The sequence below is a fragment of the Portunus trituberculatus genome, chromosome 24, assembly GCF_017591435.1.
Source record: "Portunus trituberculatus isolate SZX2019 chromosome 24, ASM1759143v1, whole genome shotgun sequence".
NCBI lineage: Eukaryota > Metazoa > Arthropoda > Malacostraca > Decapoda > Portunidae > Portunus > Portunus trituberculatus.
Window position 1 is genome coordinate 17,817,707 of NC_059278.1, and position 26,782 is coordinate 17,844,488.

The 26,782-nt window shown below is 41.0% G+C and overlaps 1 protein-coding gene across 3 annotated transcripts; it reads right to left on the bottom strand.

The window, feature by feature from the left end:
* Window positions 1-274: 274 nt before the first annotated feature.
* On the bottom strand, window positions 275-22,558 carry LOC123508238 (mucin-17-like). Of its 3 annotated transcripts, none has more exons than XM_045261794.1 (19): window positions 22,384-22,558; window positions 19,321-19,491; window positions 19,002-19,123; window positions 18,804-18,903; window positions 18,374-18,623; window positions 17,988-18,069; window positions 17,399-17,747; window positions 16,722-17,262; window positions 15,443-16,563; window positions 15,165-15,287; window positions 14,725-14,796; window positions 10,699-14,490; window positions 8,128-10,444; window positions 7,887-7,936; window positions 5,867-6,185; window positions 5,485-5,593; window positions 5,157-5,378; window positions 3,137-3,209; window positions 275-2,419 (listed from the first exon to the last, which is right to left on the bottom strand). In XM_045261794.1, the coding sequence occupies exons 1-18, from the start codon at window positions 22,424-22,426 to the stop codon at window positions 3,180-3,182; spliced, it is 9,813 nt and encodes a 3,270-aa protein (XP_045117729.1). In that variant the 5' UTR covers window positions 22,427-22,558; the 3' UTR covers window positions 275-2,419; window positions 3,137-3,179. The 3 variants fall into 3 exon arrangements, with proteins under 3 accessions (XP_045117729.1, XP_045117727.1, XP_045117728.1); XM_045261792.1 differs by having other exon boundaries at window positions 10,699-14,559; XM_045261793.1 differs by lacking the exon at window positions 3,137-3,209 and having other exon boundaries at window positions 10,699-14,559.
* Window positions 22,559-26,782: the final 4,224 nt, after the last annotated feature.

Here is a 26,782-nt window from a genome sequence, read left to right on the forward strand (position 1 = left end):
TCTGTGTAATACCGATAAGATGTTTGTGCTTCTGCTTATGATTCCCTATTGCTGAGATGTCTTGTCCAGCCTAGGATTCAGTATTTAATTAGATTTGTAATATGTGTCTGTTCCAAGCCGGACATAAAGACACAGTGCCTGACGTGTCTCAGGTCTGGGTAGTACAGTTGTATGACCCATGGGCAGCACAGAACAGTCTACAATGGTAATGGAGGGCTGACTCATGAATTCCACTAATTCTGACACAGGCAAGGAGTCCAACGAAAACCAGGAGTACTGAGGTCCTTTTAATAAAAATAGTTTTATAAAAGTATCAAACAAAACACCAGTACACAACAGCTTTATACCTGACCACCTGACAACAGATGCCTCACTCAGGAGGTAAGGCTTCCAGATAGTGAAGCTTCATGGAAGCACAGGACGCTGAGGTAATAGCCATCACACACACACACACACACACACACATGTATGCACACACTCACATGCTGATGTGTATGGAATACAATTCATTCAATGTATTTTATTTTCTATGTATTATTTTTCCCCTCAAAATAAAAACAAAGATAAACTGCATCAGATAAAGGAAGACCAGTCTCTGCATCAAGAAAAAACATACAGAAATAAAAAATAACCAGTGTGCTGTGGGCCCCTAAGACTTAATTGTTTATATTCTTAAATTACTTCAAACATTTAATTACATAAGAAAAATGAAAAATAAAAAAAAATCACAAAGCTTTCTACAATGAAAATTGTACAATTCTTCTTATCGAAGCTCTTGGATGTGACAAAGTTACATATAAAAAAGAATACTAGCACTACAAAATTAGTTTCCATCACTATCAACAATGAAGCATGAACTTCGTAAGTCCTTTCTAAAGCAATTTGTGAGCCACACCATATTATGAGATGGCAAGACTGAACACACACACACACACACACACACACACACACACACACACACACACACACACACACACAAACACACACACACACACACTGCTGTAGCAGAGATCCTCAATTCACTTACAAAGAGGATAAGTTACAAAATATACATAACATCTTTCAGTATAAAAATAATCTTTGTTTGGCAGAGCACCTTAAGGTTCTACATTAACTGTAAGATATAAAATTAGTACAAAAAGTTAATTTAGGTAAAATGTAATGACCTGATCAGTATCACCTACTAGAACACACTCTGCTCCTCAGAAAGGTCACATGGACACTGGGACAGGTCTGTAGTTATGGAATCATTCCTTTGTGTTACCTTCAGTACATGACGCACAGCACAAACCTTCTCTGAATGCAATCCTGTCTAGATATCTGTGTGAGCATTTATTCCCAAACCTGGAAAAAAAAAAAAAAAAAAAAAAAAACCACAAGACTTCTTATCCTAAGCATTTCAAATAAGAAATTCCAAACTTTTAAAATTGTACATACATGTTAATTACTAAAAAAAATTGTGGCAACTTAACTAAGGTTCAGTAACTTAACTTTGGTACAAATGGTTTCAAAACCTGATAAGAAACAAAAGGAGAACAATAGATATGAAACTTGATAATCTTACAAATGCATCATACCTTCTACTCCTGAGACAATACATATCTCAAATCATATTATAAATACTCTGGAAAATACATAAAAGTAATAAAATACTTCAACTAAAACTAAGGATACCCTTTGTACAAAATTTTGTCTAATCAGAAAAAAACAGCCAGGCTGTTCAGTCTTCAAGTTATCACAAAACAACAATGTCTATTGTTACTGAGTCAAGAGTAAACCCATTCACTGCACCAGGAGGCTGAGGCTCTCACTCGTCACTGGGCCACACTGCACACCACCAACACAGCACGGGAACTTGTCACTCCTCCTGCTGTCTGTCACGAGGGGTGTCCGAGTTACATTCCTTCATTCTTGGTTTGTGGCAGCCTGATGGATGTGAAGGGTGCAAGTGAACAACCTGCAACAGTGAACCTGCTTGGATCTCACTTTCTCCCCACATGCCAAGCAGTCAATCAGTCTGAAGCACTGTCACTCACTTTACATTTTGGCATCATAAGATTCCTTGCCCTAAATTTGAGCAAACTTTTCTCTGGGGTAACTTTGTGTAATGGTCATTCTCTTGCGATTGTTGGATGCAGGCACTGACTAAAGAGACAAACACCACCAAGGAACTGTTGTGTGTCTTGTTTGGAATCATGTGTAGATTCTAACTTTGCTCTAAGCCATACGATCACAGAATCCACCTTCACTTCACATTACAACCAAGATGAGTCAGGCTGGCGGTGAAGAGTCTCCCAACACTGTGTCACTCTGAGGTACAATCCATCACTGCTACACAAATGCCTGTTATTCACAGCCTTGGAATGGATTGAAGATCTTTGTAATGATGCTTGCTTTGGTGTTTTTATTGTGAATTACCCTGAAACACAACAAATAGAAAACAAAACTGAATTAGGGCACAGTCATAACTCATAGCCAACTTATTGATACATTACTATATCTCATCAATTTCCATCAACTTGTATATTAAACATGTGAGTGGAGAGAAAAGAAAAAAAAACTGTTGTGGTTTGGAGGATTTGTTATGTGACAAATTGCCTCCATCCAACACTGCACAACTTCTGAGGCTGTTCTTGGGTGTCACCTATCCTATAAATGCCACTGTTTTCTTCTCCATTTTACATTAAAACAAAATAAAAAATAAAATATTAAACAAATAAATAAATAAATAAATAAATAAATAAATATATAAATAAATTAATTAATTCATAGTTTCACTGGTAACCTCTAGAAATCCCTGCCTGCTTCTGTATTTCCATCTTCCTACGACTCGACTTCTTTTAAGAGGGAGGTTTCAAAACATTTCTCCCTATCTTTTGGCTAATTCCTTTAAAATCTATTAGGATACTTGCAGTTTCAGTGGGTCTTTTTTAAATATTTTGTTGTCCTTGGCAGTATCCCTCTTGCATAGAAAAAAAATAAAAAATAAATAAATAGATAAATAAATAAAAATAAATAAATAAATAAAATAAGTTAATATATATGTAAAGCAAATAATACAAAAGGATTTTGTTATCCCTAGAGACTTTTCATAGCCATAAGATTGTATGAATGGTTTGCAAGTGTGTTAGTATACCTTGCCATGGTGGACATCTTGGCAGGGTTGCCAGGTCACACGGTCACATTTCTTTGGGTCCCTTACCTATACTCTGCAAGATAAACAGGGACTACAGCAAGCACACTAACCCTATTGTCTCTATCCAGCTGGGGATTCCATTATAGAATCTTTACATTCAAACTGCAAAATAAATGTAAATAGCAAACTCATCAAATGGATACATAGTTATCTTACAATGCGGACACAATATACTAAAATTAAAAATGTAAAATCTGATATTGTTACCACGAACACTGGGGCACCTCAAGGATGTGTACTTGCTCCACTACTCTTTACACTGTATACAAATGACTGCAGAAGTAAATATCCCAGCTGTTCTAAAATAAAATATGCAGATGACACCGCAATCATAGGTAAAATTAGTAACGACAATTCACGTGAGTTCTTGAAGCAAGTTGACGACTTTGTACTATGGTGTAAGTACAATTTCTTAAATCTAAATATAAAGAAAACAAAGGAAATGGTAATTGATTTCAGGAGAAATAACTCTATTCCGGATCCACTTGTCATAGCTAACGAGCAAGTTGAAAGAGTAAATGAATACAAATATCTTGGTGTCATAATTGACAACAAACTGACAGGATCTGCAAACACATCAAAGCTGTACAAAAAATGTAAACAGCGTATTCATTTTCTAAGAGTGCTAAGAAATATTCATGTAGATAAATCAATATTAACTTTATTTTATAAGGCTGTAATCGAATCAATTCTGTGCTTCGCAATTCCAGTTTGGTATGGATCTTTAACATGTCAAGACAAAAATAAACTAAAGAAAATTGTAAAGACCGCAGGCAAACTTAAAGCTAGAACTGAATGCTTAGACGAGGTATACAATACAATGGTAATAAAACAATTGGGGAAAATTATGAATGATGTTCAACATCCACTGCACTGTCAGTACAATTTCCTGAGATCGGGTAAGAGACTAGCACTCCCAAGCTGCAAACAAGTAGATTTAGGAATTCTTTTATCCCTATGAGTATAAAGCTTTTTAATTCCTCAGTCCCTCGATGAAGGATCTTTCTGTAATACGTTGTTAAGGTAGTATGTTTTTGTAATATATATATATATATATATATATATATATATATATATATATATATATATATATATATATATATATATATATATATATATATATATATATATATATATATATATATATATATATATATATATATATATATATATATATATATATATATATATATATATATATATATATATATATATATATATATATATATATATATATATATATATTTTTTTTTTTTTTGTAATCATGTGGATGAGCTACTGTATATGCCAAAATGATTTTCATGTTGTATGTATATTCAATATGACAATAAAACTTACTTACTTAATTATAAAATTTCATAACCAAAACACATTATTTTTATAGACACAAAGTTATAATGTGTGTGTGTGTGTGTGTGTGTGTGTGTGTGTGTGTGTGTGTGTGTGTGTGTGTGTGTGTGTGTGTGTGTGTAATTCATCATGGTCGCCTGCTGGTCACCCAGCCAGTCTTCCCCATTACGGAGCGAGCTCAGAGCTCATAGACCGATCTTCAGGTAGGACTGAGAGCACAGCACACTCCACACACGGGGAACGCGAGGCCACAATCCCTCGAGTTACATCCTGTACCTATTTACTGCTAGGTGAACAGGGGCTACACATTAAGAGGCTTGTCCATTTGCCTCGCCGCGCTGGGACTTGAACCCGGCCCTCTTAATTGTGAGTCGAGCGTGCTAACCACTACACTACGCGTGTGTGTGTGTGTGTGTGTGTGTGTGTGTTTAGGCTAACAGACTGCAAGCACAGGAGTCAGACATGACATCTGTGATATCTGAGATTCAAATACTGTAATGCTTTCATCTATTTATCTTGTTTCCTTACATATATAAATGAAATGGAGAGAACAAAGGCAAGCAAACTTTTTACTGAAATATCAAACAGAAACAGGTAATCTTTGTCTTACCTGGCCAGAAACAGCAACCTCCTTTCGCTTCTTTAAGGGAACATTACCAAGCTCCTGTTTGGGTTTTGAGTGAGAGAAACTGCTGCTGCTGCTGCTGTTGCTGGTGCTTGAGAAGGATGAGGCAAGGATTGGCGGGGGAGGAATAAAAAGATGCTTGCCTGGTGTGGGAGGAGTGCTGGACAAACTGTAGAAGCTCTCCTCACTCATGTATATGTTTACTCCCTGTCAAACAAAAGGAAGCTCTCAGCATATCAAAATAAAAAGCTAAAATGATAAGACACAGATTAGTTCAGTTTTCCCTTCTGAGCCGTGACAAGCCAAACTTTACCTCCTGCGGGTGGCTCATCATGACGGCCAGCTGCTTGTCTGGGCTACGGGCAATCTCCAGGTTACCACCTCTGTGGAGCTCCTTGGCCATGTGACGCACCTTTCGCTGCCTGGACACAATATCAAGTTATATGTCAGCACTTTTACTTTACATTAACTACAAAAATTCCATAAAAAAAATCTAACATAAAATGATGACTTATTTCATTATCATTTGTTCTTGTGTTCTACTTAGTCTCTACAATCTCATCCATCTCAAATATTAAAGTCCCACAAAATAGCTCCCTCACAAGCCCTTACTCGTCACAATCTTACTAGAATGATGTTAAACCATTCCGACAAAAAAACAAATAGTATGACTGAGAATCTCTTGGCTTTCTTACTTTCCCAAGCCTTGGTACTCTGGTTCTCGTGACGTTTCCGATTCAACGTAGTAGGTGTCGCCCGCACTCTGTTGCTTCTTTGCTCTGGAGTCTGAGATGGACTTGGAGGCAGAGTTGGATGATAAGGAGGATGACAGAGATTCAGCTTTGGTAGGTGTGGCCAGGATGGGTGCTGAAGTGTGTGGGGAGTTCAGCGATGTGAAGTTTGGGTAGGGTGCTGGGGAGGAGTCAGCGCCCCTTGGAGACTCAGATATCAAGAGGCACCCAGGACTGAGACTGGAGAGTGAACTGGCACTGCGTTCACTTAGATTTCCTTGACCTATAATGAATGAGGGGTTTAAAGGGTGCCATACTCATGAAGTGGTGACAGGTAGCCAGCACCACTCTATGGATTACAGTGGCTGGTTCCTTTCTCTGTCTCCCTTTACCATCCTATTCCTGCAGACAATTACCCATTTAATCCTTTCACTGTGATGTGCAGCACATAACAGCACTAGAAATATAAGTTTTCATAATTACCTACAGAAACGAAGAGGGATTAAAAAGAATGGATTTTGCAATTTTCAGCCTCAATAGGAAGATAATGAGGCATCTATCAGCTCACAACCTTCTCTCTGATTGCCAGTATGGTTTCCGTAAAGGCAGATCTACTGGTGATCTTCTTACTTTCCTAACTGAATCTTGGTCATCCTCTTTTAGGGACTTCGGTGAAACCTTTGCTGTCGGCCTTGACATATCGAAAGCCTTCGATAGAGTCTGGCACAAATCTTTAATTTCTAAACTACCCTCCTACGGATTCTATCCTTCTCTCTGTACCTTCATCTCCAGTTTCCTTTCCGATCGTTCTATTGCTGCTGTAGTAGACGGTCACTGTTCTTCCCTAAAACTATCAACAGTGGTGTTCCACAGGGTTCTGTCCTATCACCCACTCTCTTTCTATTATTCATCAATGATCTCCTAAATCTGACTCAATGCCCTATCCACTCCTATGCTGATGATACCACCCTGCATTATTCAACAGCGTTCAACAGACGCCCAACCCAACAACAATTAAATGACTCAAGGCGAGATGCTATAGGACGCCTAACTTCTGATCTTTCACTTGTTTCTGATTGGGGCAGAGAAAACCTGGTTTTGTTCAATGCCTCAAAAACTCAATTTCTACAACTATCTACTCGACATAACCTTCCAGACAACTATCCTCTCTTCTTCAATAACACTCAACTTCCCTCTCCTCTACATTAAACACACTCGGTCTATCCTTCACTAAAAATCTAAACTGGAAATTTCACATCTCTACTCTTGCTAAATCAGCTTCCAAGAAGTTAGGTGTCCTATGGCGTCTTCGTCCATTTTCTCTCCCTCCCAGCTGCTTGCTCTGTACAAGGGCCTTATCCGCCCGTGTATGGAGTATGGCTCTCATGTCTGGGGGATCCACACACAGCTTTACTAAACAAGGTGGAATCTAAAGCTTTTCGTCTTATCAACTCTTCTCCTCTAACTGACTGTCTTGATTCTTTAAGTCACCGCCGCAATGTTGCATCTTTATCTGTCTTCTACCGCTGTTTTCATGCTGTCTGCTCTTCTGAACTTGCTAACTGCATGCCTTCCCCCTCCTGCGGCCTCGCTGCACAAGACTCTCTACTTCTTCTCATCCCTATTCTGTCCATCTTCCTAATGCAAGAGTTAACCAGTATCTTCACTCCTTCATTCCCTACACTGGTAAACTCTGGAACTCTCTACCTGTGTCTGTATTTCCACCTGCCTATGACTTAAACTCTTTCAAAAGAGGAGTGTCAAGACACCTCTTACGTTAACTGGACCCTCCTTTTAGATTTTTTTTTTGTTTTTTCTCTTTCTCCTTTCTTCTTAACAGGGCCTGGCAACCAGCGGGATTTTTTTTTTCCAACACTTTGTTTGCCCTTGGCCAGTGCCCTTGTAATGTAAAAAAAAAAAAAAAAAAAAAAAAAATCACTCTTACAATAAATACAAAAGAAATGCGAAAGACTGATTGACTTACATCCTCCAGGTCTTTCCGTCTGAGTCACGCTCCCTCCTCTTCTCTCCGTCCTGTGGGGAGGTGATCAGTTAGACAACACACCACCAACAAGCTTCTAAAAACACTCAACATGGCACAGAGAAAAGAACACTCAATCAAACCAAATTAACATCCATGACACAAAACAGAAAAGTGAAAGATAGACAATATTGAAACACACACAACAAGAGGACTATGACACCAAACTATGACAAACACTCACATGTGGTGGCTTCCTGCTGTGTTCACTTGGTTTTGGGCCCACTGAGATTTCTTAGAGGTCCCTACGTCACCCCAGGATCCCTTGGGCCCATTACCATGCTGCTCCACGTCTCCTATCCTTATTGGTGTGATTCTCCGTCCCTTCTTGGTGGAGTTGTTCTTTTCTTCAACCCGGTGTGCTGGTTTGCTCCTTCCTGCATAACAGCCGTGCTCTTGTCTCCTTTCCTGGGACCCTGAATCTGTGTCAGTGTCTCTGGGAGTGGAGGGTGACTGCACAGTGAGGGAACTTTTAATGTCACCCTTCACAGTGCTGATTCTCTTTGCTTCCTCTAAAGGTGTGTGTGTTCCAGCTGAACTGCCACTGGTTCTCTTTTTTTGTGGTGATTTGTTTTTCCTGTGGTTGGGTGGTGTTGTGCCAGGCTGTGGGAAAGACTTCTGGGTGGGAGTCTCAGCTTTCTTTCTTGGGGATGAGCTTTTTCTCTCTTGTTTGTTCTGTTTTGTCGCTTGCAGTGTGGGTTTCTTCTTCACCTTTGGCTTCTGTTTTTCTGGTATATTCATTGAGAAAATATTAATGATATCCGTTAAAGTCAGGCTCAGTGTGCATATCACTTCCTCCATCTCCTCGTTCTCATTTTCGGAAGGTTCTTCAATCCTCAGGACATCACTGTCTTCCTCCTCCTCCAGCTTGTCACAGTCCTCTTCCCTGAGTGGCCCATTACCTTGGCTCCTGTCTGCCTCGAGATGCTGTTGAGCCATGGCGGAGAAGTGCTTGAGATCTGTTGGGTTCTGTTTCTTGGGTGACTCTTTTCTCGCTAAAGTCATGCTGGAACTTGTGGTTGATTGCTCTGACTTTGTATGAACTTCAGGTGCATGTTTCTCTTTTCTTATATTTTGAGAAGTATCTGAAAGGTGGGATCCTTCTCCTTCCATGCCTCCTTGACCAACAGTGCTTCCTTTATCCAAACTGTCATCTTTACCCACTTTTAACCGAATTTCGTTACTGGTTATAGTCTTTTCTTTCTGTTGGTCTACATTATTTTCTTGAAGGGTATATGCTTTACCAGAAGATACTAGTGAATGATCTGGTTCAGGCTTCCCTTGAGGTGACTGGTTTGCCTTGTTTTGAGCAGAAACTGAACCTGAAGAGCGATTAACATTCTTCAGATTTAAACAACGCTTTGCATTGCTGTCCGGCGAGCCCAGTTGGTCCCTGAATTGTGTCTTCAGTTTGGGGCTTTGAGAGAGTGCCTGCTCAGGTGATGGATAAGGTTTTGATGGTGAAGGGAAAGCAACCATGGCCTTCCCTTCCTTAACTATAGTGTGACAGATTCTTCCCATTTTCTTTTCTGGCGTGGGAGGCAACATGGTGTAGGACATAAGGCAGTGCTCCTCAGACATTTCCTCCAAATCACTGTAACTCTCTGCAGACCTTGGGGAAGCAGAGCAATATTCCTTCTCATTCACGTGGGAGTTTGAAGTAACAGTCTTTTCGCAGGAGTTCTTATCTTTGGGAGGCTTCAATGAAACTTCTGTATCCTTGTTTGTTTTTTGGACAACATCATTATCATTTTCTTGAAGCCCATTTACTCTTTGAGGTGAACGAGAGACAGGTGTTGAAGAAGTGGAAGCTGCTTGAGTAGATGCCATCCTGTCTGTGTGAGGAGAAGGATGAGCTGGCACTGTGTCTGCACTGTCTGAGCCATCCTGTGCAAGTCTATCACTGTCTTCAGGTGGTGCCTTTGAATGAAGCACTGAACTACTGGACGAGACCTTCTTGCTCCCAGAGGAGATGGTATCCACTGTTCTCGTAGGAAGGAATGCATCAAAAGCTGCCGATGAGGAAGAGGGCGAGGGTTTAGTGCTGGAACTCACTTCACCATCAGGGGATTGGATTCTACTTTTGGAGGAGGTACTTTTCTCTTGCTTTGAGAGTTGTGAAGCACTTGAAGAGAAGCTGTCTGGGGTATTTCTGGAAACAAGTTGACCTTCACTTTTCACAACACTGTTCTTCTCTTTGTTCGCAAGTTTTTCTGTATTCTCCGGAGTACTGCTGTTTTCTTTCACTGAAGGCTTTTGAGTATTTTCCTGAGTATTACTTTCCACTCCTGCTGAAAGTTTCTGAGTGCTCTTCTGGGTGTTGCTTTTCTCTTCTCCTGAGGGTCTCTGGATAACCTCTTGAGTGTTGCTTTTGTGTTGTGATGAGAGTTCTGGAGCAGAATCAGTGGCACTCTCCTGTTGTGCTGAGGATTTAGAGGTGCTCGTCTGGCCCTCGGCAACATCTGTGGTTCTTGTAAAGGATGGATGTTTTGCTGAAGGTTCTGGAATTTCAAATATTGTTAAGTAACTATTAACCAAAAACAGCTGCACAAAAGATACACAAGAGCAGGCGTGTTTTAACTTAATTTCAATTTTAATAATAAAGGATGGAATTCCCCTTATGTGCCCTGATTACATACATGATTTGTTTGTATCCCCTGACACACTACATAGCTCCGGTACTGTGTTCATCCCAATCCTATATACACACCTTATCTATTGACTAACTACACGGAAGTACCATCAGCACACTTACCTGAGGTTGGCATACGATTATTTCTGATGGCTTTCAATTTCTTGGTAAATAATGAAGTAACATTCAATATTTGACCCATGCTTCCCAGGGCCTTAAGCTGATTGATGGTTATGCTGGAGTGTTCCCATTCATAGACAACTGTCCTAGCACAGCCTTGGGGCAGAGAGCGGTTATGCACACCACCCTTACTTTGCTGCTGCTTCTGTTTCTGTGTACCTTCCTTCTGTACAGGTGTGGTGTCTTGGCAATGGGGAGCCTTGTGGGACGGTGCACGAGGCCGCTTTCTTGAGGGTTTATCTTCCGAGTGTACCGTGTTTGGCTTCTCTGCAGGAGTAACATTAGTCTTCTTTTGTGGCAGTCTTGGAGTGTTTAAGCATGGCAGATAATCTTCAGTATCATTTCCAAATAATATGGAAAGATTCTGCTGGGCTGGGTGAGTGTCAGTGGTTGATACACATGGCTGCTTCTTTGCACTTTCCTCTCCTGTGGATGTGCTGCTGACATCCTTATCATCGCCAACTTGTTTCAGCTTACTTGTCCAATGAGCCTTCAAAGTGTTGGATGATACTGGTGGTGAACTCTTTGGTTTCTTTATATCAGAAGTCTTCATGCCACTACCCCACCTGGAGAAAGGTTGCTTAGAGGAGTGCTGTCCCTTCAATGCCTCCCCATCTTGTTCTTTATTTTCTTGCTCCTCTACTTCCTTAGATTTCTCTGATGTCTTTTGTGTTCCTGAAGTCTCCTCATTTTCCTGGAGTTCTTGCCCAGGATGCCAGTCACTGCCTGGTGAAAAGCTGCTCGTGCCTCTTGGACTAAGTGACTTTTTTCTTCTCCCTCTCCCTCTCCCCCTCCCTCTTCCTCTGCCTCTGTCCTTTGGAGCATCCTTCCCTGCATTTCTTTTGGCTGCAAGCTCTTCCAGTGCTACATCACCATCATGAGATTCTTTTGAGCAATGTGATGGATGACTTTCAATCACTGCCTCTATGACCACCTCCTCCACACGCAAGTCTCCACTCCTGCCCTTGCCCCTTTTAGCTTTCTGCTGTGTATTTCCCAGCCACATTTTGGGTATTCTTTGGAAAGACAGTCCTGCCTGGTATTTTTCTACTCCTCTACCTCTTGTCAACCGTTTGCTTCTCCTCAAAGTGTTGGTGTTCTGTTCATTATCTTCTGGAGGTGAAAAATTATTTGATTCATCTTCACTTACATTATATCTCTTCCTCTTTTTGACGGGACTCTCAAAGGTAAACTCGCTGTCTGAGTCAACCATGGCTGTCGACTTAACATTGTCTTCCTCTTCACTTATGTGTGTGGGTATTGATTCCGTTGTTATTGGTGTTCTTTTCTTTACTAACTCACTATTGGTATCTGATGAAGAACAAAAACCAAACAATTCTATAAGTGACTCAGGATTTGCTTCACATAAATCTTGTTCCTTTTCTTTGTCACTTGTAATTTTCTTCTTTGGTGAGTGACATGAGAGCTCCTTTGAATCTGCTGAGTGTTGTTTTGGAGAGAGCTGGTTTTGGATGTCTTGGGAATGCTTGACACCTACCTTCTCTGGTTTCATGGCATGTTCCTCTGAATCTAATCTTCCTTTAAACAATGGAGAGTTCTTTTTTGTCTTTGAATTATCTGGGGAAGATAAAACAAGTTTCCTTTCCTTAATCTCTCTCGTGTTATCTGGACTGTCAACCTTGTCCAATTTTGCATTATGATTACTTCCTCCAGATTTTCTTGCGCTCCTCTTGTGTTTCCGAGATGCTGATGTGCTGTCACCTTTGCACTCAAATTCATCCTCAGAACAGGTTGACTCAGCAATATTCTGGTATTTCTCTGATGGCACTCTTCTCTTCTTTCCTGGCTTACCTTTTGAAGAATCCTTAGAATTGGAATCATTTGATACGTCAGCAGCAGAGTCTTGGCTGGTTTCTTTCACTGAGTCGCTGGAGTCCTGGCTTGAGAAGAGCCTGGACATTTCTTTTTCTATTATCTGCCCCATTGCCTTCCTGGACAGTTTGGTTGGACTTGGACTTTTGGCATCATGAACTGCACTCTTCTTAACAGGACTCTTATCACTAGCCGAACCAATATAATATGAAGTCTTATTCAAATCTGAATCTCCCATATCAGCGTCACTCTGATTCAAGGCACCGGGAGAATGCAGTTCCTCAGTTAGTGTTTTCTCCAAGAGATTGTCTAGTTTGGAGGGAGAGTAATCTTCGGATCCAGTCAAGGACCGCTCTGAAGGCATGTAGTAAGAGGTGCCAACCGAGCTGCTGGAGTACGGCCCCTGAGGATAATGCTTGATGAGTGGCGTCTTGTTAGAGCTAGGAATGACCTGAGGGATTGGAGTGTTCAGGTCATCACATGGGAGAGAGTTAGATTTCTGTTCCGTCAATGAGAACGGAGTGGGCGGCTCGAAACAAACAGGGGTCATGGAGGTGATGGATGAGCCAGCCTGTGGTGCTTTGTGTGGCGTCTCCATCTGCTTTTCTGGTGGAGAGTGGCTACTGACACTAGATGAAGGCAGTGGCTTTGCAAGGTAAGGCAGGTCATCCTCAGAAAGAGAGTCTGGATTCATGTTTTTCAGTGCTGTATTGAAGTTGAAATCCTGATACCTCTCTTGGTCTTTGGAGATGTCAAAGAGCTCTATACTGCCGCTGTCTGTCGGGGGTGTTTTACCGCTGGAGCTCATGCTGTCTTCCCCATCCAGGTACAACACAATGCTGTCCTCGTCCTCCGTCATCATTACAGGAGCTTTATTTGTATCAATGGAAAATTCTGATTCACTTGCAGAACTTTTTCTGGACCACCTTGGCTTGGCTTTGCTCTTCAGGTCACTCTTCTTGTCCTTTAGTGTGGAAGAGCCACTTAAACCTATGCTTAATGACTTCTTTGGTTTTGCCCTTCCTGGTTGCCATGAAGCAGCTTCCCCCACGGAAATTTTTGACCCCATTTCACTCTCCTCGGCAATCTTACTCAAGCGCTTTGATGCTTTTGATGCTGATGGTTGCTTGGCAAGCTTCATTGCAAGTGACCGTGGTGCTCTGATCAGCTTTCTAGGGGACCTCGTGCCCTCTGGTGGTGAAAACTTCAAGTTGGCAACAGCTTTTCTGGGCGACCCTGCAAATGTTCCTTTCTGTGGCGTGCTGAAGTCCAGAACTCTAATGTGACTGTTCTTGCGGCTCGGCGTGCTCTGGCTGCCCCGCATGTGAAGGACCTGAATGAGTGGGCTTTCCTCGGAGTGGGTCACATTCTTCCAGGCTAAGGCTCTCTTTGCGGGCGAGATGCTTTTTGAAAGGTGTAACAAGGCTTTCAGTTGAGGTGACCTGCCTGAGCTGTACTTGGTGGTTTGAATCCCTACACTCTGCTTCTCCACCACACCACCACAGGTCTCAGTAATGGAAGTACCAGCACCAAGATTTAGAGCAGCTACTCCTGACATATCAGCTGCACCCTCAACAGCTGTGTTCACCTCAGCTCTTTGATCCATGGCAGCTGAGGATTTCTTCTCAGGAGTCACAGATTTCAGGGCAAATGAGAGAGCTGTCCCTATGATGTCATTTTTCATGTCCTTTTCTGCCGTCTGATTCTGGGTAATGGTGCGTTTCTTTGCTCTTGCCGAGGTCCTCCTCACAGACATGTCTATCACCCTTCCGTACTGCTTCTTGATGGTTGGTTTGGGAACCTTAAGTATGTTGTTGGGTTTCTCTGTTGTAATTCGTTTCTTTCGTTGTCTTCTCTTCTTAGGCCCTTCTTTCCCTACAGCTCCAAGGCCAGGGGTGACATCTGGTATGGAAATAGTCACGTTGTTTGGCAGGGTGTACGTAGTGCCACCCTTAATAGGTACTTCTTTCGCTGTATGTGGGGACAAAGAGTCTAATTAATCCATACTACATCCCAATAATATTCATCACTTATTTCTCAATTGCTACTCATAGACAGATTATGCTTCATGTTTTCAGATCCCACAGCAATTAACACCCTCACAGCGGACATTATAAAGCACCAGCAGTGTCTCACCTAAGAGTTCTTGTGGCAGTGAGCTGGGGCAGAGAGTCTTTGGAGCAATGGTAACAAGCTCACGATTTCCTCCTGTTAGGGCAAAACAGGAGAAACACATGACAACCTACTACTACATGAACACATACATATATAACTGGAGGAAGGGGCCTAGCTAAGACAAGGGACACAAGTTTCATATTCACTCTCAGTCAGACAGCCAAAGACAACACAAACACACTAATAGTACTCGTTCTTATACTTGGCTTCCTTCCTCATTATTCCAGACAACATTCCTGAATTGTGTGACTCTTTTGCAAGATAACACAAAAACAAAAAAAACAAAAAAACAAGACTTCATAAAACAAATTCAAATACAAAAGTTGTTGTTAATAAAAACCAAATGTTAAATTAGAATTGAGAAACTAAAAGAGGAAGAGAGTAGTGTTATGTGTACTGACTGGGTGGTAATGAGATCCTCCTCCTCCTTTTCCTTCTCTTGGATTTAGGTGTAGTGTCATCATCATCAGAATCTGGAGAATCATCATCAGGGAAGAAAGGAACCGTGACCAGTTCACTGGAGGCTGGGGGCAACAATGATCAGAGTTTGTACTTCATACTGTGTGCAATGTAGGTAAATTTATATTGAAAGACAACAATAAATAAACAACCAATCAATTGCACTTAACTTATTTTACATGAGAGAAAGAGAGTATGGGGAACCATGATAAACACTTACGAGCTTCGACCCCACCAAATATCGACAGGAACTGCTCATCAGCCTCCTCCTTGCTTGACACAGGCGGCAGAATGATGGTCAACCCCTGGGAAGTCTCACCTTCTTTACCCTCATTGCTGGCACCCTCCTGCATGTGGCTGAGAGGGGGAAGCTCTGCTGAGTGGTCCCACATATTGGAATTGTGATGCTCTGATGTTATGGGGGCCTGATGATCACCTGATGTTGTAGCAAGTTCCCCTGAGTGTTGGTAGTTCAAGTGAGGGTCATCAGGTTCACATAGAGATGATACTATTGATGTCAAGTCTATGGGGTTAACAGGGGTCAGTTCAGTGATGGTGTATGAATTCTCCTCTGGTGATGATGTGTGGTTTCCAATGCCTGGTATGGTGTTGCTTCTTATTGACAATGGGCTTATGGAGTCCAGTGGTATTGTGCTTCTTTTATTTTTGTGTTCTGTTTTCTCATCCGTTTTGTCTACATTACTGTAGCTGTCGTACGGAGCAGCAGACAAGGGCTCAGAGTTCAGTGGAGCGCTGTCTGGTTCTGTCTTGCACTGTATTCTTTCTGTCTGCACTGTGCCTTTGTCACTTTGGTTTTTATTGACAGCATTAACATTTTCATTCACTTCACTCACCACACCTACCTCTTTCTCACCAGTGTTTGGAGATCCCGGTGAATGCGTTTCTTGTCCAGTGTCACTGATGGGTGCAGGACCTTCATTCAAACTCTTTGCAGGATCACTTCTACTTATATCATCTTTTGTCTTTCCTTCTTCTGTCGGCAAGTCAAGCGATTGCATTTTACGTTCCTTAGGCACCTCACATCTGTTTGTACTTTTGTCACCATCACTTTTTTTCTCAACACATATTTTATCAGATCTAGAGGACTGAAAATCTGCAAATTCTTTGAGTAACTGTTCTCCTAAGTTTTTGTCTTCTTCTTTTCCACTTTTAGCACTAGGACTACACTTGAGTTTTTTCTTTCTGCGTGACCTGGTGGGTGAAGGTGAGGTTGCTCTGGTTACCTCACACCCTTCCTTCTGTGAGGATGATTCTGCACCACAGTTTGCAGAAGGCACACCAATGTTATGCTTTGTCACACTACTATCATCTGTCTCCATCCTGAAAGAAAAAAATTAACATCAACATTATGCTCCATTACAACAACATGAAAATAAACAATATTTCACTGCATAATAATGACTGTCCCCTCTGTCACAAATAAAGGCTAATTCCACACTGACCACAAAGCACAGTTACCCAAGATGAACTTAACAGACCTGAGAGGCGAGGACCAAGAATCTACTGTAGATTCTTTAGTATGGTTAACTGAAGCACTGTTCAGTAATGACTCTTGCATGGTATCTCTTGACATTTCTGAGCTTGGGCTTTTGAAAGTCTTAGCTGCTGGACTGCTTTCTTGGGGCAGACTCTTGTTACTCCAAACATCCTCAGTCTTCTTGGGGGTTGATTCAGGAAATGATTTACAGGGACTGGGAGCTGAGTGAGGCACGGCAATGAATGATGATGATGGTGAGAGGAGGTGTGGAGAGGCAGCGAGTGGAACTGTAGGGTGATGAGGCGTGGAGAGGCTGTCTGCTGAAGGCTGACTGCTCATGACTGGGGACACAGATGAGGGGTGTTGAGGCAGAGTCTGAGGGATGTGAAGGACTGAGGGGGATGACACAGCACTGCTTGGTGGAGGAGGAACTGGGGTGGATAGAAGTCTTGGTGGTCCAATGGAATTATCTTGTAAGTTTACTTGGTTGGGATTATTTGATCCATCTCCTTTATAATTGCTGGACGGTGGTGAGATGCAACCTGAAGGATGACACATTGAAAGTGAGTACATAATTTATCCCTTTCTGTGCATTTTGAAATAATGTTACAAAATAAACTCTGAGAACAACAATGAATGTTTGACACCACTTGGTAATCCACCCTGAGAGAGCCTTACCAAACACTTCATCAATGAGGTTCTCAAACACTGGGTCGGACGTGGCCTCAGAGACGATGCCGGTGACAATGTGGTCAAACTCCTTGAGCAGTGCCACATCTCCACCAGTGTTCCCAGCCACCTCATTCACAGATCCACAATACTTCTCCCTTCCTTCTCCAGGGATGGTGGTGCTGATGGTGGTGTTGCTGCTGCCGTCACCACTGCCACTATCCCTGACCTTCTTGCTGCAGGGTGAACCACTGCTGTGACTGCCTCCCTCACTGCACTGGGTGCTCAGCCCACGGTTGATGCTCTCTGCTATCTTCTCATGAAGAGCCGTGTTTTCATACAGATTCTTCAGAATTTTCTGAAAATACATGACAATTACCTTAAGTTAAAAACAGAACCTGCAATCTGCAACATAATATTATAATTTACATACAGCAACACTTTTGTTTCCCAAAACTTGTTAAAACTCATCATTTCCTAAACTTAAAGAAAGGTATCTAATAATTTAAAATACAAAATTCCTATTACATAAAAATTCATCAGTATTTTCAAATCAAAGTATGATATAGTTAGAAAACAACTAAATGGCAAAACAAACCTCAAAATTAGCTTCAGTATCCAGGACTGGACTCATCTTGGTGGGACTCACTTCACATCCATGGCTCCTCCTCTTCACAGTGCTATGAAACCAATCAAACACAGATTCAAAGTAATTACAAGACGTGCTAACAAGGAAGACTACTTTGGAAACTGAACATATTTTCTACACGACCACCGGGCTTGCGACATTACAGGTTACCATATACAAGAAAAATGGCATATACAGAAGATGAATAGTTTGTGAGTCCAATATATCATGTTTCTGAGATAAAACTTTACTTATGAGCATAGCATCACTATCATCATCATCATCATCAAGCAGCCTCTCAGCAGTGATGGCTGCCAGTGAGACCAGATCACTCACACCTCTCCCCTTCCACTCACCCTTTCCTTCTCTGGTGACTGATGTCCAGGTCATGAGTTAAGGATGCAGATGTTGAGTCCCCACCCAGGGAGTCCTGCCTCATATCCTCCACATCACCAGCAACACGGCCAACCTGGGCAGAGTTTGGGAGCTGGCTGGAGGAGTGGCTGTGGTCGCTGCACGGGCCGTTCTCTAAGCAGTGATCTGTGTTGTCTGTGTCTCTGTCACGTGAGCCGGGCAAGCTCTGCAGTGAGTCTGCACTTACTGTGTCTGTGAACCGCACGGTGAACCATCAGTCACAGTGATGTGAATTTCCAACGCCGGAGTACACGTATTGGACCGGATTAGAAACAGCTTTACAGATAATACACATCCATCTACACACAATGCATCTACAGCTTGTCGTCTAAGAAAATCACTATAACTTGAACATAAGAAAAGTTCTCTTACCATGCTGTTGCTGGGCTTTCTGCATTCTAAGTTTTTTGTGCAGCTTGATGGTGCGGGAGTACTGGTTCACTTTCTTTGCTGTCCCAATGGATGACTTTTGCTACAAGTTTGAGAACATCAATAAAAATAGAACACCCAAGAGTAAGCTAAATATGATTGAGATACAAGAAATAAACAAGAGAATAATACAAAACATACCTTCTTGATAACAAATTTGTTTTTCAGGACAATAGATATCAGAGCCTCGATTTGGCCAAGGAGGCTGCCAGAATTGGGGACACTGCTGAGGGTGGCTGAGTTATTCCTCACACTCTCCATCACTGGAACAAGTAACACATTCAAAGCAATTTCAATAGCTCACATACACATACAGATTTCTTCCACTGACACACACACAAAGAAAGAAAAAAAAAATAAATAAATAAAAATAAATAAATAAATAAATAAATAAATATAAATAAAGCACTTTTTGGAGGTGATGCATTCAAAATTTCATTTTGAACAGAGCATTTCTTACTGAGATCCTTGGCGGAAGAGTAGTCCATCAACATGTCCTCCAAAGACTGACTCCCAACGCGTGTGGACACCTGCCTCCCTTTTCTCCTCAACTTGACAAATTCTGACAACTCTGCTAATTCTTCTGACAGCTTCTCTGATGATTTCTGGCAGCCATTTTCCTCCAAGTAACCTAGAAATTAGAAATGAAAGTACTGATGCCAAAAAAAATTACCAGTGAGTGGATGTATTATTTTTTACCTTTATTTCTATCGTAAAAAAATTTCACTTAAATCCCTTCCTGGTAAAGGATCTATATATAGATGTTTTGAGACAGGGACCTTTTGTCGGATTGTTTATACACAGACATTTGTTCTGATTTTACTGGTCTAAGTTGTAGCATGGTCTATATATAGACTATTCTTCACAAGTAACAAAAATTCATAAATTAAATAAAAATTTGGCATCACAAATACCCAGACTTTGCCAACAATGCCTCTCGAGGCCAGTCATCGCTTGTGCTTTGTCAGTGGCGGATGTGCTATGCACATTAGCTAATACTGGGAATTTTTCTATTTTCTGCTTTTTAATTACTAGTCTATCACGTCAGAGAAAGAACTGTACCACACACTATCAGCGTTGCCTAAATATTAATAGGTACAAAACAAGTACTTGAAAAATATGACAAAAAGTGTAAGTAAATTACATCCAGGTCACAATTCCTGGATGTGAGTACCTCCAAACATTCATAAAAATATATTGACATACATTATGCCCAATCAAATATAAATAAAATCTATATATGGATTCAATTGTTTGTTCAGTTTGTGGTGGAATCTTAACAGATGTCACTTGTTCAGTTTTGTGGCAGAGTCTATACATACATACATACATACACACACACACACACACACACACACATATATATATATATATATATATATATATATATATATATATATATATATATATATATATATATATATATATATATATATATATATATATATATATATATATTAGGGATCGACCGATTATTGGCCGGGCCGATTATTGGCACCGATATTAAGCATTTTGACGCATATCGGCATCAGCCTTTTTTATAAATGTGACGGCCGATTAGAGATAAATTCAAAACTGGGTTATTTTGGCTCTGATGCAGCCGCGCCTCTGCTTCTGCTGTCACTACTCTATCTCCAGCATTGTCCCACCCACAGCACCATCTGATTGGTTACAAGCAGAGCCACAGTAACAGCCAATCAGCAGTGAAAGCTGTGCATGTATGGTGCTTACACACACGGTGGAGAACAAGGAACATACAAGGAAAAAGTTGTGGTGCGAGTTAAAGTTTGGAGGACAGCGGCGGTACTGCCAACTGTTGGTAGCGAACAATTTCATAGAAACGTTTTCAGGAGTAACTTATGAAGATTTCACCCATGCTCCCCCCCCTCCACTACCTATTCTTTCCCTCTATTCTCTCGTGTTAATAAACTTAAAAGGCAAAATAAACATGTTTATATATATATATATATATATATATATATATATATATATATATATATATATATATATATATATATATATATATATATATATATATACAGCAAAGGAATATCGGCTCCAAATATCAGTCATCAGACTCCTTGACAACTAATAATCGGTAACGGTATCGGCCATGAAAAAAACATACCGGTTGAGCTCTAATATATATATATATATATATATATATATATATATATATATATATATATATATATATATATGTCATTCTGGAATTGGGAAACTATATATAGACATATGGATAAAAAGTCGAAAGAGTCTATAAATAAACAATTTTTAATCTGGTATTACATATATCTGCCCTGATACCGGGAAGGGCGTTAATAGAGGGAAGGTGGTGCTCTACAAAGTGAAAATAAGATTCAAAACCAAAATGTAAATGAAACCAACTGAACAACTGATCCTGACAAAAAAACAACACGACACAAATATAAGGGTTGATATTGTTTTACTTTCTTGCCCGTGGAACAGAGGCAGTTCTTACTTTTCTCAACAGATAGAGCCTTTTATTTTGAGTATTTTCAACCAAATACATATGCTTTGGAAATTTGCCAAAAAGCCGCTAGCGATTTTTAAATGTCATTCTTCCTACCTTCAGAGCGACGCACTAAGTAATCAAAGCTCTGTTAATCAGGTTAGGTTTAGTTAGTGGTTACATTGGGATGGTAGCAGCAAGATAAAAATCAAGGGACAGTTTGCATTTTCATCCAACCATAAAATATCTGATTTTAGTTAATTTCTGACCTCTTTTGCAATGTACATAACTTGATTCACTGCTCCCCTGCCCAAAAACTCTGATTTCCCACTGGTGCCACATGATCACTGGGAATGAAAGGTCAATGTAAGTTGAAGTTGAAAAAAAACGTCATAACTTGAAAAATATTCTTTTTGCGAAAGAAATTATGTATACACCATCAATCATTTCACTACATTTCTCACCAGAAAACATGAGTTACATCCAAGGTTGGGTGAATTTGCAAATTTACCCAAATCAACAACAGTAGTGCAGCTTCCTATTTATTCATGTTGGTGCGAGGCAGTATTAGATCCTATTTCAACTGAAAATAATAGGAAATACTCATGGAACATTTTTTTTACTTTCTGTTCCTGAAAAAAAAAAAAAAAAATACTATGAACGTGAACAGTTAGCAGATTAATTAAAAACACACTAAAGTAGTAGGAAAAAAAAAGTCTCTGAACTTGAAACAGGAAAACAAGTAAAAGTTTAACCACAGTGCAATGACTGGCTGAATGAGTAACTGATCCCGACAGAAAAGCATCACGAAAGAGGGCACAAATACAAGTCTCATATCATTCATGCACACATACAACAAGAGACAATTGTCATGCACTACAAACTATGCACCACATCAACACCACACAGACAAGTTCAGAGCTACCGTCATACAAACACACACAGCTTCCTGCTCATTCCCAGGAAAATCAACGACTAAAAGAGCGACAATTCAGAACAGTTTAGCATCTTTTGATTTCCCTCCTCCCTGGCCTACTTCAGGTGCCTTACCCAGCACGAGCCGCGCCACCTCTGATGGAAGCAATGAGGCCATCCTGCTTTTCACCCTCACGCTGCTGCAGGAGTGGTGACTTGGTAGGTTGTGCCTGGTGAGTAATGGATGTGTTTCTAGCCACGGATACTCCACACCACCATTTGTTTACATTGTTCCTCCGTCCTTATGGCGCGCCGAACACTGACCAGTTCGGCGCCAACACAATATTTAGGCCCGTACACTCTGCTATAACTAACATTATTTCAAAAGACGCAGAGATGATGACCTGGGTACTCAAGAGTGTTTTTTCATGTTCATAATGGGTGCTCGTGGAGGATGTGGGTTCAGTGTTGCCATTTATGGCATAAATTAACAGTTACTACATTTGGTGCCAAATAATTAATCGGCTGCATTTGGTTTAAACTTTTGGAAATGCACAGTATTGCAACATTTATGCCATTTACTCAGGATTATCAAATAAGAAATTGTCTATCTTGTTGTTTTCTATTGAAATACAAAAGAATATGATTCACAATACAGTATTACTAACATATCTACCCATCAATCAACTAAAACTTTGTCATGCCTTCGTGTACGAGTCTGCTGACAGGGATTAGTCAACAACTTACCACGCGAAGCACTCACATTTAGTTTGAGTTAGTCACGCAGCCTGTCTAATCAGCATTCGGTCTTCTATAGCTACTGCATGACCGAAGATTGCCACCCGGATTAATAGACTATATTATTTACTACTAAATTTTAATGTTATTTATTTCCTTAATTCGGTACATTTTGCTCTCGTTTTCTTTTTACTGGTGCCATCTGGTACTACGTACTTCGTAAAACTGAGTGGTAATACTGCATTGAGGGCAAGTGCAGGTGTACTAAGGAACAGGGAGACGCGGTTGATGCAGGTGGATGCGTTTCTCCTGCACTGTAGAGAATGGCGAGGGCCGCCGCCACGTCCCTGCGGTGGTGGTGGTGGTAGTGGTGGAGAAGAGGCTGCATGGTGGTGAGGAAGGCCGTCCTGCAACCTTGCGTTGTGTTGAATGTTATCCAGGACAGCGAGGTGGGTGTGAGCCTGTGAGGGAGCCGCGGCCGACCACCACTCAGGTCCCATCGCCACCCCACGGCCCAGATATATCCAGATATGTCCAGGTATATCTGGACCGTGGCAACCCCATTCTCTCATCACGTACGGCGGTGGCGTGCCTCTGTTTCCCGGGCCTTCACCAAACCTTCTTTCTCTCCCTGACTTTCCCTTCTCCTTCACTCTTTCCCTTCTTTTCATTCCTCTCGCTTCCCCCCCGGCACTTCCCTCAAGCCGGGGAGAGGCACCTCTCTTCCCTTCCTTCTCTCCTATCTCTTTCTCCCGCCGTAGGGATTCACTTTGACGCGTTGGGGAGGCGAGCGGCACCTCCTCAGGGCTGTCCCTCAGTGGCGGCTCCAAGGAGAGGCTTGGGGGGGCTTGAGCCTCCGAATAATAATCCAAGCGCGCCCTCCCTCAGCTCCCCAATATTGTTAATATCAATAGATCTATAGATCTGCTGTAATATCAATGAATTCTTAGAGGGCCAATCAGCTGAACATTCATGGCATTACTATAATAGACACATTTCCTGCCAGTCACTAGAACAGACCCATAGTTTTTAAAGTAACATCTTGATTTAAAGTTCTTGGGCTGTTTGCCATGATCTATCACCTATTTTTCCTCAGATTGTATTAACTTCATGCAGAATCACTTGGATACATTGTTGTCATGGTATTCATTTCATTATTTTTTTTTTCATTTACCGGAGAGCAAAAGGAATAAAAAAATTTGAGTTGACTCCATGTTTCCTGCAGGTGGTGGCAGCAATTTTCCGGAGGACCCACCCCAAGACCCAGATTCCTCATCTTACTCCTGCTTTTGGAACGCTGAGGCTTCGTTGGACTCTGAAGGGCAAGGACAAGACACGTAAGTAAATAGAATATCGTTGTGTAACTTTAAGATTAGATAGATAGATAGATAGATAGATAGATAGAGAGAGAGAGAGAGAGAGAGAGAGAGAGAGAGAGAGAGAGAGAGAGAGAGAGAGAGAGAGAGAGAGAGAGAGAGTTAGTTAGTTAGTCGAGTCCTCGAAGTGACGTGAAGGAGCGGGAGGCGGCTGGAAGAAGAGGCAGGGAGAGGTGGGAGGTGATGACAATTAAACAGGAGAACTAGAGAGAGAGAGAGAAGAGCGAGAAAAGATAGACAACAATGCTTTCTTCGATTCGTTGAAAGGCGGAGGAGAAAAAGAAAAAAAGAAAGATGATTAGAGGTGGAAATAAAAATGCAAGGACAAGAGGGAAACTTAAAAAGACAAGGAAGATAGCAGAGAGAGAGAGAGAGAGAGAGAGAGAGAGAGAGAGAGAGAGAGAGAGAGAGAGGGATGAAACAGAATATTCACGTTCGCTACGAAAGAAAAAAGAAAAATGCGTCCTCAGAATAATGTGAAGTGACGGATTCCCTAATTAAAACCTTCGCGTCAGGTAAAATGCGTCACCTTTCACACTGACTAATTGGCCCTGAGAGGCAAGACGGGAAGACTAACGAGACAGACATCCTCATGCGCCTCCTACGTCTTCTGTCTAGTATTCTGTAACCTTCATTTTCCGCACGGGAACTGGCAACTAAGTGGGCCTTTTTTTTTAATTTTTTTTACTCTATGTTGCCTTTGACCAGCTTTCCCATCTTACATATATATATATATATATATATATATATATATATATATATATATATATATATATATATATATATATATATATATATATATATATATATATATATATATATATATATATATATATATATATATATATATATATATATATAGAGAGAGAGAGAGAGAGAGAGAGAGAGAGAGAGAGAGAGAGAGAGAGAGAGAGAAGGAAGGAAGGAATACAAAGATGCCATGGTGTGTTTTAAATGGCAGGTCTATGTATCTAATGAAACTAACGCAGAGAGAGAGAGAGAGAGAGAGAGAGAGAGAGAGAGAGAGAGAGAGAGAGAGAGAGAGAGAGAGAGGGACTCGATCTGTTAAAGGCCTATAGCGCGGAGTACCTCAAGGTTGTATCCATTAATGTTTCATCTACCTACCTTGTTTGCTTCCTAAAATGTTGCAGTGGAAATTACTAGTGGATTTTGAAGGTGCTTTCTTTGTGACAAGGGGTGATATAGCAGTCTCTTCGTCATCATTAACTGTTGTAGTGGAAATTCTCAGTGGATTTTCAAGGTGCTTTCTTTGTGACGAGGGATGATTTAAGTACCTTCGTCATCATTAACTTTATGGTGGAAATTCTCAGTGGATTTCCAAGTTGTTTTCTTTGTGACTAGGCAGTGATGTCTCTCTCCGTCATTGTTTGAGAAAAATTAACATGAGAATCTGACTCACTTTATGTCGGTAGCTTTTGAAAGTGGCAAGATAAAAAAACAGATAAATAAAGCTAATTTTAATTCTAAGTTATGAATGAAATTACGTGCCCTCTCTCTCTCTCTCTCTCTCTCTCTCTCTCTCTCTCTCTCTCTCTCTCTCGTTGGCTTCATTAGGTACAAGATCTGCCATAAAAAAACAAAACTCACCATGACTTCTCATTCCTTCCTTCCTTTCCTTTTCTTCCTTCTTTTCCTTCCTTCCTTCCCTCCTTCCTTCCCTCCCTTCCCTCCTTCCTTCTGTCCTTCCTTCACTCCTTCCTTCTTTCCTTCCTTTCTTCCGTCTTCGCTCATTCCTGTAAAAATCCATCCCTTCTTTCCGTCTCGCGTCCATCAAACTACTTCTACGTTTTTTGTTGACGTAAAATTCGATGAGGGACTGTAGAAGATTGGGAATGTCTTTTTATTTCTGTACTTTTCTCTGTTCTTTATTTTCCGAGTACAGGAGGATAGAGAAGGGCTTTAAAAGTGAAGGAATAGGTCTTTAGTATATTGGCTGCTCGCAGAAAATGGGTATTGAATGGAGGAGCTACGAATTGGAAGGTTTGTTTAGTGTTCTAGAGATGTTTTGTTGTCTGTCTCTTAGAATGTTCGAGTCCTAAGCAGTGAAAGAGGAAGAAAGAATGTTACTGTTACTACTATTTATTCTGCTACTACTGCTACTACTACTACTACTACTACTACTACTGTTACTATACTATACTATACCTCTGCTGCTGCTGCTGCTACTACTGCTGCTGCTGCTGCTGCTGCTGCTGCTGCTGCTGCTACTACTACTACTACTACTACTACTACTACTACTACTACTACTACTACTACTACTACTACTACTGCAAAAAGAACAACTACTACCACTACTACTATTACTACTACTACTACTACTACTACTACTACTACTACTACTACTAGTACAACTTCATCTACAACGGCAACTACAACAACAACAACAACAACAACAACAA

Coding starts and splice junctions, on each gene's coding strand:
- LOC123508238 (XM_045261792.1), bottom strand. CDS start 22,426: ATGGCCTCATTGCTTCCATCAGAGGTGGCGCGGCTCGTGCTGG. Junction 7,937..8,127: donor ACAGCAGGAAGCCACCACAT/GTGAGTGTTTGT, acceptor ACCTCCCCACAG/GACGGAGAGAAGAGGAGGGA. Junction 3,210..5,156: donor AGGTTGCTGTTTCTGGCCAG/GTAAGACAAAGA, acceptor TTTATCTTGCAG/AGTATAGGTAAGGGACCCAA.